Consider the following 12,673-nt stretch of genomic DNA (forward strand, 5'->3'; position numbering starts at 1 on the left):
TCTTTCCCAACCGCATTTCAGAGTAGATTTACCCACGGACAGCCCAGTCTTTACGTCAGGCCATGCAAACTCAGTCCTTGTCTTTTTCTTATCCTGGACCTGTAAGTTCCCTTTCACCCTATTCTTCAGAGAAGGCCTGGCCCTGGGGATGCTCTCAGACGTGAGCCTTTCTCAGACAGATGTCTCTGGGGCTGAGCCACAGAGCAACAGGCTCAATAGGAACCTGTCCCAGCCCTCTGGGAAGTCCCCTTGACACCCCTGAGTCTCAGAATCTTTGCTATTGTAAGAATTCCAGGTGCCCTGGCCTCATGAGAACATCAAGGGATGTAAGTTCCAGAATGCAGGGCTCTCAGCTCAGGTGGGAGAGGGCCTAGACCTGGGTGCTCAGGCTAGACACAGGCCCAGGTCTGTGCTCCACCCACTGCAGCTGTGGGCTTGGCAAACATCCCAACATGGTCCTGGAGCTGTATATGGACTTGCTGTCAGCACCTTGCCGCGCCGTCTACATCTTTGCCAAGAAGAATGGCATCCCCTTTGACTTCCAATTTGTGGATCTCCTAAAAGGTCAGTCCTCAGTGCTGCCAGGAAGCCTGGTCCTGAGGTGCTCCCAGGGTGCCTGGTGAGAGTGCTTCTGAGGGTCAAAGGTCAGCAAGGGAAACAGGTGAAAGAGATATCAAGGTACTCGGGCCTTGTCCCTATCTAGCCTAACCTTTGCCGGCCACCATGAACAGCAATCTCCCTGTTGGGATGAATAGGATCTTTGGGGGTCAGGAAGGAGGGCTGCTAGGCCAGCCTCAGACTCTGAGCCGGAGCTTTGACCATCACCTCTAGAGGTCTCACATCTTGTTATCTGTAGCACCCACCAACCAGGCTGACCCTGGACACACCCATTACCATGGGACAGAGCATATGACACTCAGTCTGTGCCCACTCTTCCTCAGTCTGTACCCACCTTCCTCCAGTCTGTGCCCACCCTCCCCCAGTCTGTGCCCACCCTCCCCCAGACTGTGCCCACCCTCCTCCAGTCTGTGCCCACCCTCCCCCAGACTGTGCCCACCCTCCCCCAGACTGTGCCCACCCTCCCCCAGTCTGTGCCCACCCTCCCCCAGACTGTGCCCATCCTCTCTCAGTGTTCAAATCTGCCCTGGGATTAGGACTGTGGCTCAGTGATAAAGCACTTGCTTAGCATGCCACAAACAAGACCCTTGGTTTGATACTCAGGTTATGCGTGCTCCCATGTGCGCGCAATTGCGCACGCGCGCACACACACACACACACACACACACACACACTCATATGCACAAATAAAAAAGAAGGAAAAGAAGGAGGAGATAAATGACAGGAATATGAAAAACAAATGCACTCAAGGTTGCATAGACCCTTGGGATGGGTGGTTCAAGATCCAAGACACCAAGGAGAGAGAGCAGTAGACTATGCAGTAGACGTGGGAGCTGCAGAAATGGATGAGGTGTGGTGGACTCCCAATGGGTTTCCTCTTGCAAACAGGAGGGTCAGGAGGGGTTAGTAGTCCCGCTTGCTGTGGAGTTCTCTGTAGATATCAAGGGACCTTGGGTGCATTGGCAGGGTTCTGCAAGCTTCACGGTTCAGTGGCCCAATGCCTTCAAAGGGGAAACAAGAGTGAGTGAGCGGTGATGAGACGGAAGGCCGCACTTAGGTCCCTAGGGCTGAGGTTGTAATTTTAGGCCTTGGGTGAAGACTGAACTTCTAGCTCCTGGGAGCCAAAGGGATGGTTTGATCCCTGGCAAAGGGGGTCACAAGGGGAGGGGGGATCTTTCCTAACCCTGGCCTCGGCAATATCTCTGCTTTCCCCATGATCTGGGGCAAGCTATGGGGTTCTTGAGGCCTCAGATTCCCCCTTTTGTCTTTAGAAGCCCAAGTTCTCTTTCCCTTGGGGTCCCCAAAGCCCCAGACCCTCCCTGCCCCCTCAGGTCACCACCATAGCAAGGAATACATCGAAATCAACCCCCTGAGGAAGGTCCCCAGCCTCAGAGACGGAAAGTTCGTCTTATGTGAAAGGTAAGATCCGTCTCTGCTCCTTCTGGGAGATTCAGTGGGAACAGATCTGCCTGCCAGCATTTATTAATTTGTTTATTTATTTCCTGAGATGAGGAAAGATTGATGTACACTTGACTGGCCTAGAACTCACTATGTAGACAAGGCTGGCCTTAATCTCAGAGATTCATCTGTCTCTATATCCCAAGTCCTGGGATTTTCAGCAAACCTCACACAACCATCTCGTGGCTTCTGGGGCTATCCACTTTGCCTCATCGACACCTCCCTCTGTTTGTCCTCCTCCCACACGTTCCATCACTTTACCCATGAGTGCTTAGAAATATCCCACTAAGAAACAAAGACTCTAACACATACATCACCCAATACCATTATGACAATGGGTGAAATTACCAAGCCTTCCCAATTCTATCCTTAGCCAGCTCATATTCAAGTCCCACATTTACATACATGAGTATTTTTCCTATATGTGTGTATGTGCACTGAGTGCATGTCTGGTGCCCGGGAGGCCAGAAGAGCTCATCAAATCTCCTGGAACCAGAGTTACGGATGGCTGCGAGCCACCATGTGGGGGCTAGGAACCAGACCAGGGTCCTCCAGGAGTGTAGCAAGTGCTCTTGACCACTGAGCCTCCACAGCAGTCCCTCTCAAGTCCTGCTTAGTCGGTTTGGGGTTACTGTGGCTGAATTGGGCAGCGTGGGAGATTCTAAAGAGCAGAAGGTTGACGTCCACTCGTGGTTCTAAAGGCTGTGAAGCCCAGGAGAGTGGAACTGGTACCTGGCTTAGCGTCTGCCTTCCCTTTGGGTCCTAGTAACAGAGAGATTACAACGCGGTGAGCAAACAAGTGAGCTGGGGAGGGAGAGCATCTGTGTGTGTGCTTACAGAACTCAACCACCTGTGTCAACCTGGTCACCTATTAATCATTTTAACCATGCATGAATCAATCTGCCCTTGCAATCCCATCACCCTGAGTTGTCCCACCTCCTAAAATTCCCCTGGTGGGAATGCAGTGTCGTTCTGAGCTTTAGTGGGACTTGGAAACCATCTCAACTCTGGTTGTTTGATTTCAGTTTGTTTGTTTCTGATCGGCCCTCTTTGTCTGCTCTTCCATCCTGTGGCATTTCCTACATACACTAACTGTCCGTTAGCAAGCCTGGGCCATCCCTTCCTGCAAAGCTCTGGTCTAACCTCTGCCCTGTATCCTTTGGTCCCCACCACCCCATCCCACACCCATCCCCACGAGACCAATCCCTTTTAATGGGTTATTGCGTGAGCCACCGTCTTGGCTTGCCTGAGACTTATCTTACCTCTTCTAACTAGAGGGCTATATCCTCTCATCCCTCAGAATCTTAAAGATAAAGTCTTGGGACTGGAGGGAAGGCTCCATAGCTAAGATCCCTAACCATTCTCTAGAGGACCCAGGCTTCCAGCTCTCACGGAGTGTTTCATAGTCTGTAACTCTAGTTTTGGGGGAATCAAACGTCTTCCAGCCTGTGAGGGCACCAGACACACAAGAGGTTCACAGACATACACACCGGCAAAACACTCATACACAAAAACTAAATTAGGTAAAAAAGAATTAAGTGTCTCTGGCAGTCCTCTTCCCACCACGGCAATCGTCTCACCAGCCACGTGTTTCGTTCAGCAGTTCCCAGATGTCGCCATTCCCTCTGGAATCTCAACATTCTTTGCTCCCTCTCTTTCTCTCCGAGAAAGGGTTTCTCTGTGTAGTCCTGAAACTTGCTCTGTAGACCAAGCTGAACTCGAAGTTACGGAGATCTGCTTGCCTCTGCCTCCCAAGCACTGGGATTAAAGGTGTACACCACCACTGCCTGGTGATTTGGGGGGGGGCATTACCCTTTCTTATGCCATTCATCAACTCCTGAGCGCCCTTCAGCGACCCGTGTCTTGCTGACTATTGGTCTGACATAACAGCTTGGGGTAGACTTCCCAGAGGAACCTTTTGGGTTCCTCCTCCTCCTGCCGGAATTTAGCATGTAAGGCCTGCCTGTGGTTGAAGGCCATGTTGGGGTGGTGTCGGGGCTTTCAGAAGGTACAAGGAGTGCCCGACTCGCCCTTTCTGTAGTGTGGCCATCCTCTTCTACCTATGCCGCAAGTACAGCGCACCTTCCCACTGGTACCCGCCGGACCTACATATGCGCGCCCGTGTGGACGAGTTCATGGCCTGGCAGCATACAGCCATTCAGCTGCCCATGAGCAAGATACTGTGGATCAAGGTGAGTGGCCCGGCCTGGGGCTCAGGAACAGGGAAACAAAACCATCAGACAGCCTGAAGTCCAGGCCTGGTTCTGCTGACTGAGCCTCTTTTTCCAGGATCCCATGTCTGCCTACCTTCTCAGGATGAACTAAGTGGGACAAAACTTGGCAAAGGCAAAGGGCAACTAGAAAGGGTCAAGACAGGACTCATGAAACTTGGTTCTAGGGGCTGGAGAGGTGGCTCAGCGGTTAAGAGCATTGCCTGCTCTTCCAAAGGTCCTGAGTTCAATTCCCAGCAACCACATGGTGGCTCACAACCATCTGTAATGAGGTCTGGTGCCCTCTTCTGGCCTGCAGGCGTACATGCCAGATAGAATATTGTATACATAATAAATAAATAAATATTAAAAAAAAAAGAAACTTGGTTCTAAGTTAGAGAATGCCAGTAAACTTAAGAGGTGACAACCAGCACACATATTCTGACTTCTAGTTTCTGCTTGTGTTTTTAGCTCATTTTCCATTGCTATGATAAAATGCTTCAGGTCGGGTAACTTGTGAAGAAAAGAGGTTTATTTTTTATTTTATTTTTTTATATTTATTTATTTATTATGTATACAACATTCTGCCTGCATGTATGTCTGCAGGCCAGAAGAGGGCACAAGATCTCATTATACATAGCTGTTAGCCACCGTGTGGTTGCTGGGAATTGAACTCAGGACCTCTGGAAGAGCAGTCAGTGCTCTTAACCGCTGAGCCATCTCTCCAGCCTGAAAAGAGGTTTAGTCGGCACACAGTTTTGGAAGCAGGAAGTCTAAACAGCACAGCACCAGCTCTGAAGAGGGCCCTGGAGCAGATGCTATCACAGTAGAATCAGGTGCTAGCCAGGATCACCTGCTAAGACAGGGAATCAGAGCCAGCGCAGGGCTTGCCTCTCCATAACAGCTTGCTCTCTTGAGTACTGGCTGTATCCACCTCGATCCCTTCTGAAGTTGGTACCCGTAGTTAGACTCCGGGTTTTAAAGATTCCGGCCCCTATCATGTCACCAAGAGGACTGGATTCCCAAACTCATCAACCTTTGGTGAGTGAGACTCACTCAAAGCATGGGACTCTCTGCTCTCCAGGCCTCCAAATCCATCTAAACACATGGACCTTGGTAACTGCCCCTTGAGAACGGCCCAAAAGGTGAAATTTACATCCTTGGAAGTGTCCAAGCTCTATCTAACAGACAGGGATACCAAAGCCCTGCAGGGGGAATGGGCTGGAATATTGCCTCTCCGTTGTCCACTTCCCTCCCTGCCCAGTTGCTAATCCCGATGATCACGGGTGAGGAGGTTCCTGCTGAGAAGGTGGATGAGGCAGTCGATGAGGTGAAGAGAAACGTACAGCAGTTTGAGGAGAAGTTTCTGCAGGACCAGATGTTTATCACTGGAGACAACATTTCCCTGGCTGACTTGGTGGCCCTGGTGGAGATGATGCAGGTATGGGGAGAGGGAAGGTGTTTCTGTGACCAGGGACTGGAGTCTGGGGAATAGACCAAGAGAGGCAGATGTGGGAGTCAGGTCGGGGTGCCTAGACCCACCTGGAAGTGACAGGAAAGAATCAGAGGTTCTGAATCTAGGAACATCTTGATCATGGAAATTGACAAAATTCCATGGCATGGAGAGAAGCCAGAGGGAGAGCCAGGGATGCAGAGAAAACCATGATATACCAGCTAAGTTCCCAGATACCCGCTCTTCCTGCTGGACTTGCCAGGAAGTATATGGAGATTCCCGGTGTCTCTTTCCCGGTTGCCTCTTTTCCAGAGCTCCAGAGGCAGGAGCATTAAGACAGCACTCCCAGTTCTGGGTCTGAGCAGTGGAGAGCACTGTGCATTGGAGGAAAACTTGTAGGAGCGCAGGGTTTTCATGTGTTTTACATGTATGCTCAGTCCACGCGAGCTAGCTGGTACATGCAGGCTAGCCAGTTTAGACACTTCCATTGTCCTTTTCTTCCTCCCTTACTTCCTTTCTTAAGCTAGCCTTAGCTCTCAGTGTCTCAGGCTAGCCTCAAACTGGCTATTTAGTTGTAAAGACCTTGAACTTTTGATACTCCTGCTACTACCTCTCCAGTGTGGGGATGACAGGTATATAACAAACACAATGTCCCACTTGTAGTGTGCTGGATACTGAGCCCAGTGCTTTGTGCATGCTATGTAAGTCCTCTGTCTGCTGAGTCACATGCCCAGCCCATGGCCAGGGTCTTGAGAGGGCTTTATAGTTTCCAGCCAGGACTCAAAGTAGCAACTTTAGTCATAGGCCAATGTGTGATGTGGAACAGTTCAAGGAAAACCGTTCTGGCCTGCACCAAGCAGGCTGGCCTCAAACTCACATAGATTGCCTGCCTTCCAAGTGTGAGGATTAAGGGCATGTGACAAAACAACCCTGGGGTGCATATTTCTTAATGAAGCAGCTAACCGCTAAGCAGGTTGCATGCTGAGCCTCTTCTTACTGCTCTTGTTCTGATCACAGAAGGAGATCCAATACTGGGGAAGGAAGCAATTAAGTTCCATTCCTTCCTGAAATGAGAAGTGGGAGTCACCTGGCTCAGGAGTCACCATCTTTGACCAGGACCCTCAGTGCCTGTTTCACATAGATGGTATAGTTTTGACACTTGCCAAGAAAGACTCATCCCCCCCCTTTTTTAAAAAAAGATTTATTTATTAAGCATACAATGTACTGCTGGCAAGGAGATTGTGAGCCACCACCATGTGGTTGCTGGGAATTGAACTCGGGGCCTCTTACCCTCTGAACCATCTCTCCAGCCCCAAACTCATCCCTTTTTTGCAGAGGCAGATACAGATAACCCTTGAGGCTACAGAAGACCCGAGTGCAGCTGGTGCTGATGCTGATCACATCTTCCTTTTGTTTACCCATAGCCGATGGGGGGTGACCACAACGTCTTCATCAGCTCCAAACTTGCCGAATGGCGGATGCGGGTGGAGTTAGCCATTGGTTCTGCCCTCTTCTGGGAAGCTCATGACCGACTGGTGAAGTTACCCAGCTGGGACTGCTCGACACTGGACCCCATGGTCAAGACCAGGATTGGTGAATTTCTGAAGAAGTATTATAAGTGACCTCAGAGGCTGTTCATTCTGCAGGGTCTGGCTGTCTCTGCCTTCTGAGCCTCTTCCCTTAGGGAAGACACTAAGAAACACTCTCTTCCTTTACCAAATTAAAAAAAAAAAACAAAAAAACACCTGGAACAGTCAACAATGCTGTTATGAGGACAGTAGGTGTGAGCAAAGAGAATGGTAGGGGAGGAGGTGATCATCACGAGTCTTCTTGGTTTCTAAAAAGAATATAAGAGGCTGGGGAGATGACTCAGAGGGTAAAGTGCTTCTGCCTATCTTAGTTAGGGTTTCTGTTGCTGTGAAGAGACACCATGACCATAGCAACTCTTATAAATGAAAACATTTAATTGGGGTGGTGGTTTACATTGTCAGAGGTTCAATCCATTATCATCATTGTGGGACCTAGTGGTATGCAGGTAGACATGGTGTTGGCTACATCTCCATCAAAAGGCAACAGGAAGTGTACTGTGACACTGGGTGGTATCTTGAGCACAGGAAATTGCAAAGCCCACCTCCACAATGACACACTGCCTCCAACAAGGCCACACCCACTCCAACAAAATCACATCTCCTAATAGTGCCACTTCCTGTGAGCTCAAGGGAGCCAATTACATTCAAACTACTACATTGTCTTAGCTCACACATCTACTACCCACACTAAAACCAGGTACAAGTACCATCCCCAGAGCTCACTAAGTAGCCAGTTCAGAAGAAATGGCAAGCCCCAGGTTCAACAGCAAAAATGTTAGCTCAAAAACAAGGGGAAAAGCAAAAGACTAAGCCATCCAACATCAGCATATGGTCTCTGTAGGAGCACCTATCTGTTTCGTTAAAAGCGTCACTTCAGCTCCCTAACACCCCTTTATACAAAGAGTCTGAAATGCTTAGTTGGGGGCTTCACTCTAGCCCCCTGGCATCCATTTTGAGCCACCTCCCCTGGGAGTTGCCTCAGTCCAATCTCCACCTCCAAGAAAGCCTGCCAAACGGTGACCCCTCCACAGGGAGGGTCAAGACCACTCCCACAGGCTATTTAAACTGCCCCCCCCCCAGAGAATTAACACGTGGCCTCCCCTTTTCCCTCTCCAGTGGTCGTTCTGATCCTCCTCTTTCCCTCTCTGTGTTTTTCTGGAGGCCACCCAGGAGCGCTGGCATCCATTAAACCTGGGCATCTTCTAATTTGGTCTGGTTTGGTCTGATTGGGATCATTTGCATCAGCGGACCCCCTCCCCACCTCTGGTCCTCAAGAAGCCTACCAGTGGGATGAAAATGTGCGTTGGATTCCAGATCTCACCTTTCCATGTGCCCACAGGCATAGAGCTTAACCTGGGCCTCAGATATCCCATAAGTAAAGAAATACAGTACCCAAGGCACTCAGTCTTGTTTTGCCACCACGAGATTGTTATTCCAGTAAGGAATTTGGTCTTGCTAGGATGGTGGCTTGTAGGCAGAGTTCTCCCATCCTGGGAGCCACTTCCAAATTACTACACAGAGACTTATAGTAATTGTACTAACTAGCTCTTGCATTTTAAGTTAACCCATATTTCTTATATATGCTCTGCTATGTGGCAGTACCTTTAATAGCATGGGACATTCATCGCCTGCTTCCTCTGCTACTGGCTGGCGACTCCTCTAACTCTGCCCTTTCTCATCCAATCATTCTCAGCTAATTTCCCACCTAATTTTATCCTGTTCTGCTATTGGCCAGTCAGCTTGTTTATTAAACCAATCATAGAGACATATATTCCCACAGAGTACAGGACTTTTCCACAGCATTGGCTTGACTTCATCTCACCTTCCTAAGATGTTTTCTTGTTTGTCTAAGCATGTGCCATGTGTGTGCAGGTATCCACAGAGGCTGGAAGAGGATGTTAGATCTCCTGGACCTGGAGTAGTGGGCAATTGTGAGCTCCCTTAGGGTTGTTTACAGGAACATGGGTAAGGGTTTGTGAAAAGACACATGGGCACTGTCTCAGTCATTGTTCTATTGCTGTGAAGAGACAGCATGACCACAGCAATTCTTATAAAGGAAGATCAGCTTGCCTTGGCGGATGGGGGAGGCAATGGGCAAGGCTTGTCTCTCTCTCTCTCTTTTTTTAAATATTTATTTACTTATTTATACAGTATCCTGCCTGAAGGCCAGAAGAGGGCACCAGATCTCTCTCTCTCTTTTTTTTTTTTTTGGTTTTTCGAGACAGGGTTTCTCTGTGGTTTTGGAGCCTGTCCTGGAACTAGCTCTTGTAGACCAGGCTGGTCTCGAACTCACAAAGATCCGCCTGCCCCAGATCTCATTATAGGTGGTTGTGAGCCACCATGTGGTTGCTGGGAATTGAACTCAGGACCTCTGGAGAGCAGTCAGTGATCTTAACCACTGAGGCATCTCTCCAGCTCCCCAAGGCTTGTCTCTTAATGGGACAGGACAGATCATTACAATAATTACATCAGTGTCTGAGATGGAGCCTACTAGAGAGGGATTTAGAGTTGCCTAGTAACATCTGCTTTCTTTGCAAGGCTCAGTGGTGTCTTCCAGACACCACATAACGTGCTTGGACCACGGTCAAGGTTGACTGTCCCAGAAGCATTGCCAAGGTGAACGTGGCTGTTGGGGTAGATGACCGAAAAGCGAGGTACAAAATAACCCTGGGACAGGATGGCATTACCTTTGTGATTTCAGTGTTCTTAGAGATGGACTTTGAAGTTTCAAAAGGCCAAACCAGGCTCAGTCTCGCTCCATGGGCTGCTTGTTATCAGAAGCTACTGAGCACTGGTCTCAGCACTCTCTCGGGGGTCAGAATAGGACTTCTAAGACAAGGAAAGACTGGCATGGGAATGGGATCTGAGAGGCAGAACAAACTGACTGGCTAGGCACATTTTTCCTGCAAGCTTCTTTATTACTTAGGGGAAGATGAGCATAAGGACTTAAGGCAGAAGCCTTAAGGTCAAAGTGTCAGATATAAGGGACAAGGCATAAGGCATGAGGATAAAAAGGGGTTGAAAGGGGCAAGGGTGTGAGGGCATAAGACTAAGGGTAAAAAAGTAAGGGCGGCCGGGCGGTGGTGGCGCACGCCTTTAATCCCAGCACTCGGGAGGCAGAGGCAGGCGGATCTCTGTGAGTTCGAGACCAGCCTGGTCTACAGAGCTAGTTCCAGGACAGGCTCCAAAACCACAGAGAAACCCTGTCTCGAAAAAACCAAAAAAAAAAAAAAAAAAAAAAAAAAAAAGTAAGGGCGTAAGGGTATAAGGGGAGTTTTAAAAAGGGGGATAATAAAGGTAGAAAAGGGTAAAAAAAGGGCATAAGGGTATCAGGCATAAGGCGTTAAAAGGGGCAATCTCCACAAAGCTTTCAATTTATACAGGCATACAGACAAGTTAACAATCCCACAGGCAGTAACAATGGAGTCTGTGATGTTAAGTTGGGAACATCACCCCAGCCCCCTGGCCAAAGAGTTGCATTAGTCTGGACTCCAAATCCCAGCATGCCAGGTCCTGACTCCTCCCCAGGGGAGGGTCAGAACCACTTCTACAGGGTATTTAAGCCTATATGCTCAATTTGAAATAACAGGTAATGGTACCTGGTTCTCAAGTGCCTTTACAAACCTGAGATCATGGCATTTTAACAACAAGACCTTATAACACAGAGACGTGCCAGCTCTTGCAGCACCCTCAGCTCCTCCAAGAAGACAGAAGACCTTGCACCTTGCCTCTGGGTTTGGCAAAGCCACCCACACAGAAGCAAAAGAAGTGGCCCTTTACCTCCCCAGCTTCCTGGATGCTTCACCCTGGGAATCGATCTCCTCGTCCTTCCCAGACAGGTAGACAAAATCTTCCCCACACAGAAAAAAATCTTTGGGCCTCTCAAACTCAGCAGCTAATGGCAAGCACTGCTTCTAAGGCTGGTGTTCTCCAAGGACCAAGGAGAGGATTTGGGATTGCTGGCATAGCAAAAAGCTGTCTCATTTTTTGCTCATTTATTCCTCCCATATTTGTCTAAAGGCATTTGACAACTCAAGGTACTGCTCTTTAACAGGCTTCATAGTCCAGGATTAACCATCTTCAGAGGTTCAGAGTTCCCAATTTCCTTTAATTGCCTTCTAAAATGTTCATAACTCTTAACCTAATAGTCTTTTGCTATAAAATCTGTTCCAGTTCTCTTACAGGTTCCTGGAAATGTTCTATTGCTATATCAGAATCAGGTCTGGTAAAATTCAGGGTTCCCATATGTGTGTGTGTGTGTGTGTGTGTGTGTGTGTGTGTGTGTAAATGTAAGTGTAACTCATACCTGGATTCATAAACCATGTTCTGTTTTCTAGATGCTCCTTAGTGGACATTTATTTTTTCTTCTGTCATCATTCAAACATCCAGGGTCTCTTGAATTTTTGATGATGTGTATTTTCCTGAAAAGATGAGAACAGAACCCTGCCCAAACCCTATATGGCTTTCCTTACCACCTGTATGGTTGTCACCATTGTGGATGAGCTGTTATTTCTCTGTTTCAATAGGTTTCTCCTTTTTAAAGTGAATCTTTGTTAATTTGGATGGTATCCATAATTTTTCTTCTCCTGTGGAAACAATAGCAAAACCCCTTCCCCAACATAATACATCTCCTGGTTTCCATTGTGAGGTCAACACATCCTTGAAATACACTGGTTGATTCAATTCAGAAGTTCTTTCCATTATCCAATGCTTCTCTGCTGCTGTTGTTCCTTTCTCATTAGCGTTAAGAAAATTCAAGATTAATAAAGCATTATGTAATCTACTTCTGGGGGTATATTTTTTCCATCTCTTTCTGTTTATTCAGCATATCCTTTGTTGTACGATTTGATCTTTCTATAACTGCCTGACCTATAGGATTATTTGGCATACCTGTAATGTGCTTTATATTATAATAAGCAAAAACCCATTTCATTTTTTTAGATACATATGCCGGACCATTGTCTGTCTTTATTTGTGCAGGTATACCCATGATGGCCATAACTTCCAATAAATGTGTGATTACCAAGTCAGCCTTTTCTGAGTTTAAGGCAGTTGCCCATTGAAAACCTGAATATGTGTCTATGGTGTGGTGTACATATTTTAATTTACCAGATTCCATAAAGTGGAACACATTCATCTGCCAGATTTTATTCCTTTGAGTACCCTTTGGGTTACTTCCTGCAGGCAACGGTGTTTGATTATAGAAAGAGCAAGTAGGGCATCTCTTTATAATCTCCTTAGCTTGTTGTCATGTAATAGAAAACCCCTTCTTTAAACCTTTGCTATTGATGTGATGTTTTTTCTGAAATTCTGAGGCCTGCAACACACTTCCAATCAATAATTGA

At 47.8% G+C, this 12,673-nt stretch overlaps 1 protein-coding gene across 1 annotated transcript; it reads left to right on the forward strand.

The window, feature by feature from the left end:
- Positions 1-452: 452 nt before the first annotated feature.
- LOC121445621 (glutathione S-transferase theta-4) lies at positions 453-7,361 on the forward strand. The gene is made up of 5 exons (XM_041647762.1): positions 453-564; positions 1,950-2,037; positions 4,118-4,268; positions 5,551-5,727; positions 7,164-7,361. The coding sequence occupies exons 1-5, from the start codon at positions 453-455 to the stop codon at positions 7,359-7,361; spliced, it is 726 nt and encodes a 241-aa protein (XP_041503696.1).
- Positions 7,362-12,673: the final 5,312 nt, after the last annotated feature.

Source organism: Microtus oregoni, unplaced genomic scaffold, assembly GCF_018167655.1.
Source record: "Microtus oregoni isolate MIOR12 unplaced genomic scaffold, Mior012 000229F_ref0000137, whole genome shotgun sequence".
NCBI classification, from domain to species: domain Eukaryota; kingdom Metazoa; phylum Chordata; class Mammalia; order Rodentia; family Cricetidae; genus Microtus; species Microtus oregoni.

Bases quoted from the DNA above. Each gene is read 5' to 3' on its own strand.
- LOC121445621 (XM_041647762.1), top strand. From the start codon at position 453: ATGGTCCTGGAGCTGTATATGGACTTGCTGTCAGCACCTTGCCGCGCC. The intron at 565-1,949 runs GTCAGTCCTCAG...CTGCCCCCTCAG, and splicing joins ATTTGTGGATCTCCTAAAAG to GTCACCACCATAGCAAGGAA. The intron at 4,269-5,550 runs GTGAGTGGCCCG...CTCCCTGCCCAG, and splicing joins GCAAGATACTGTGGATCAAG to TTGCTAATCCCGATGATCAC.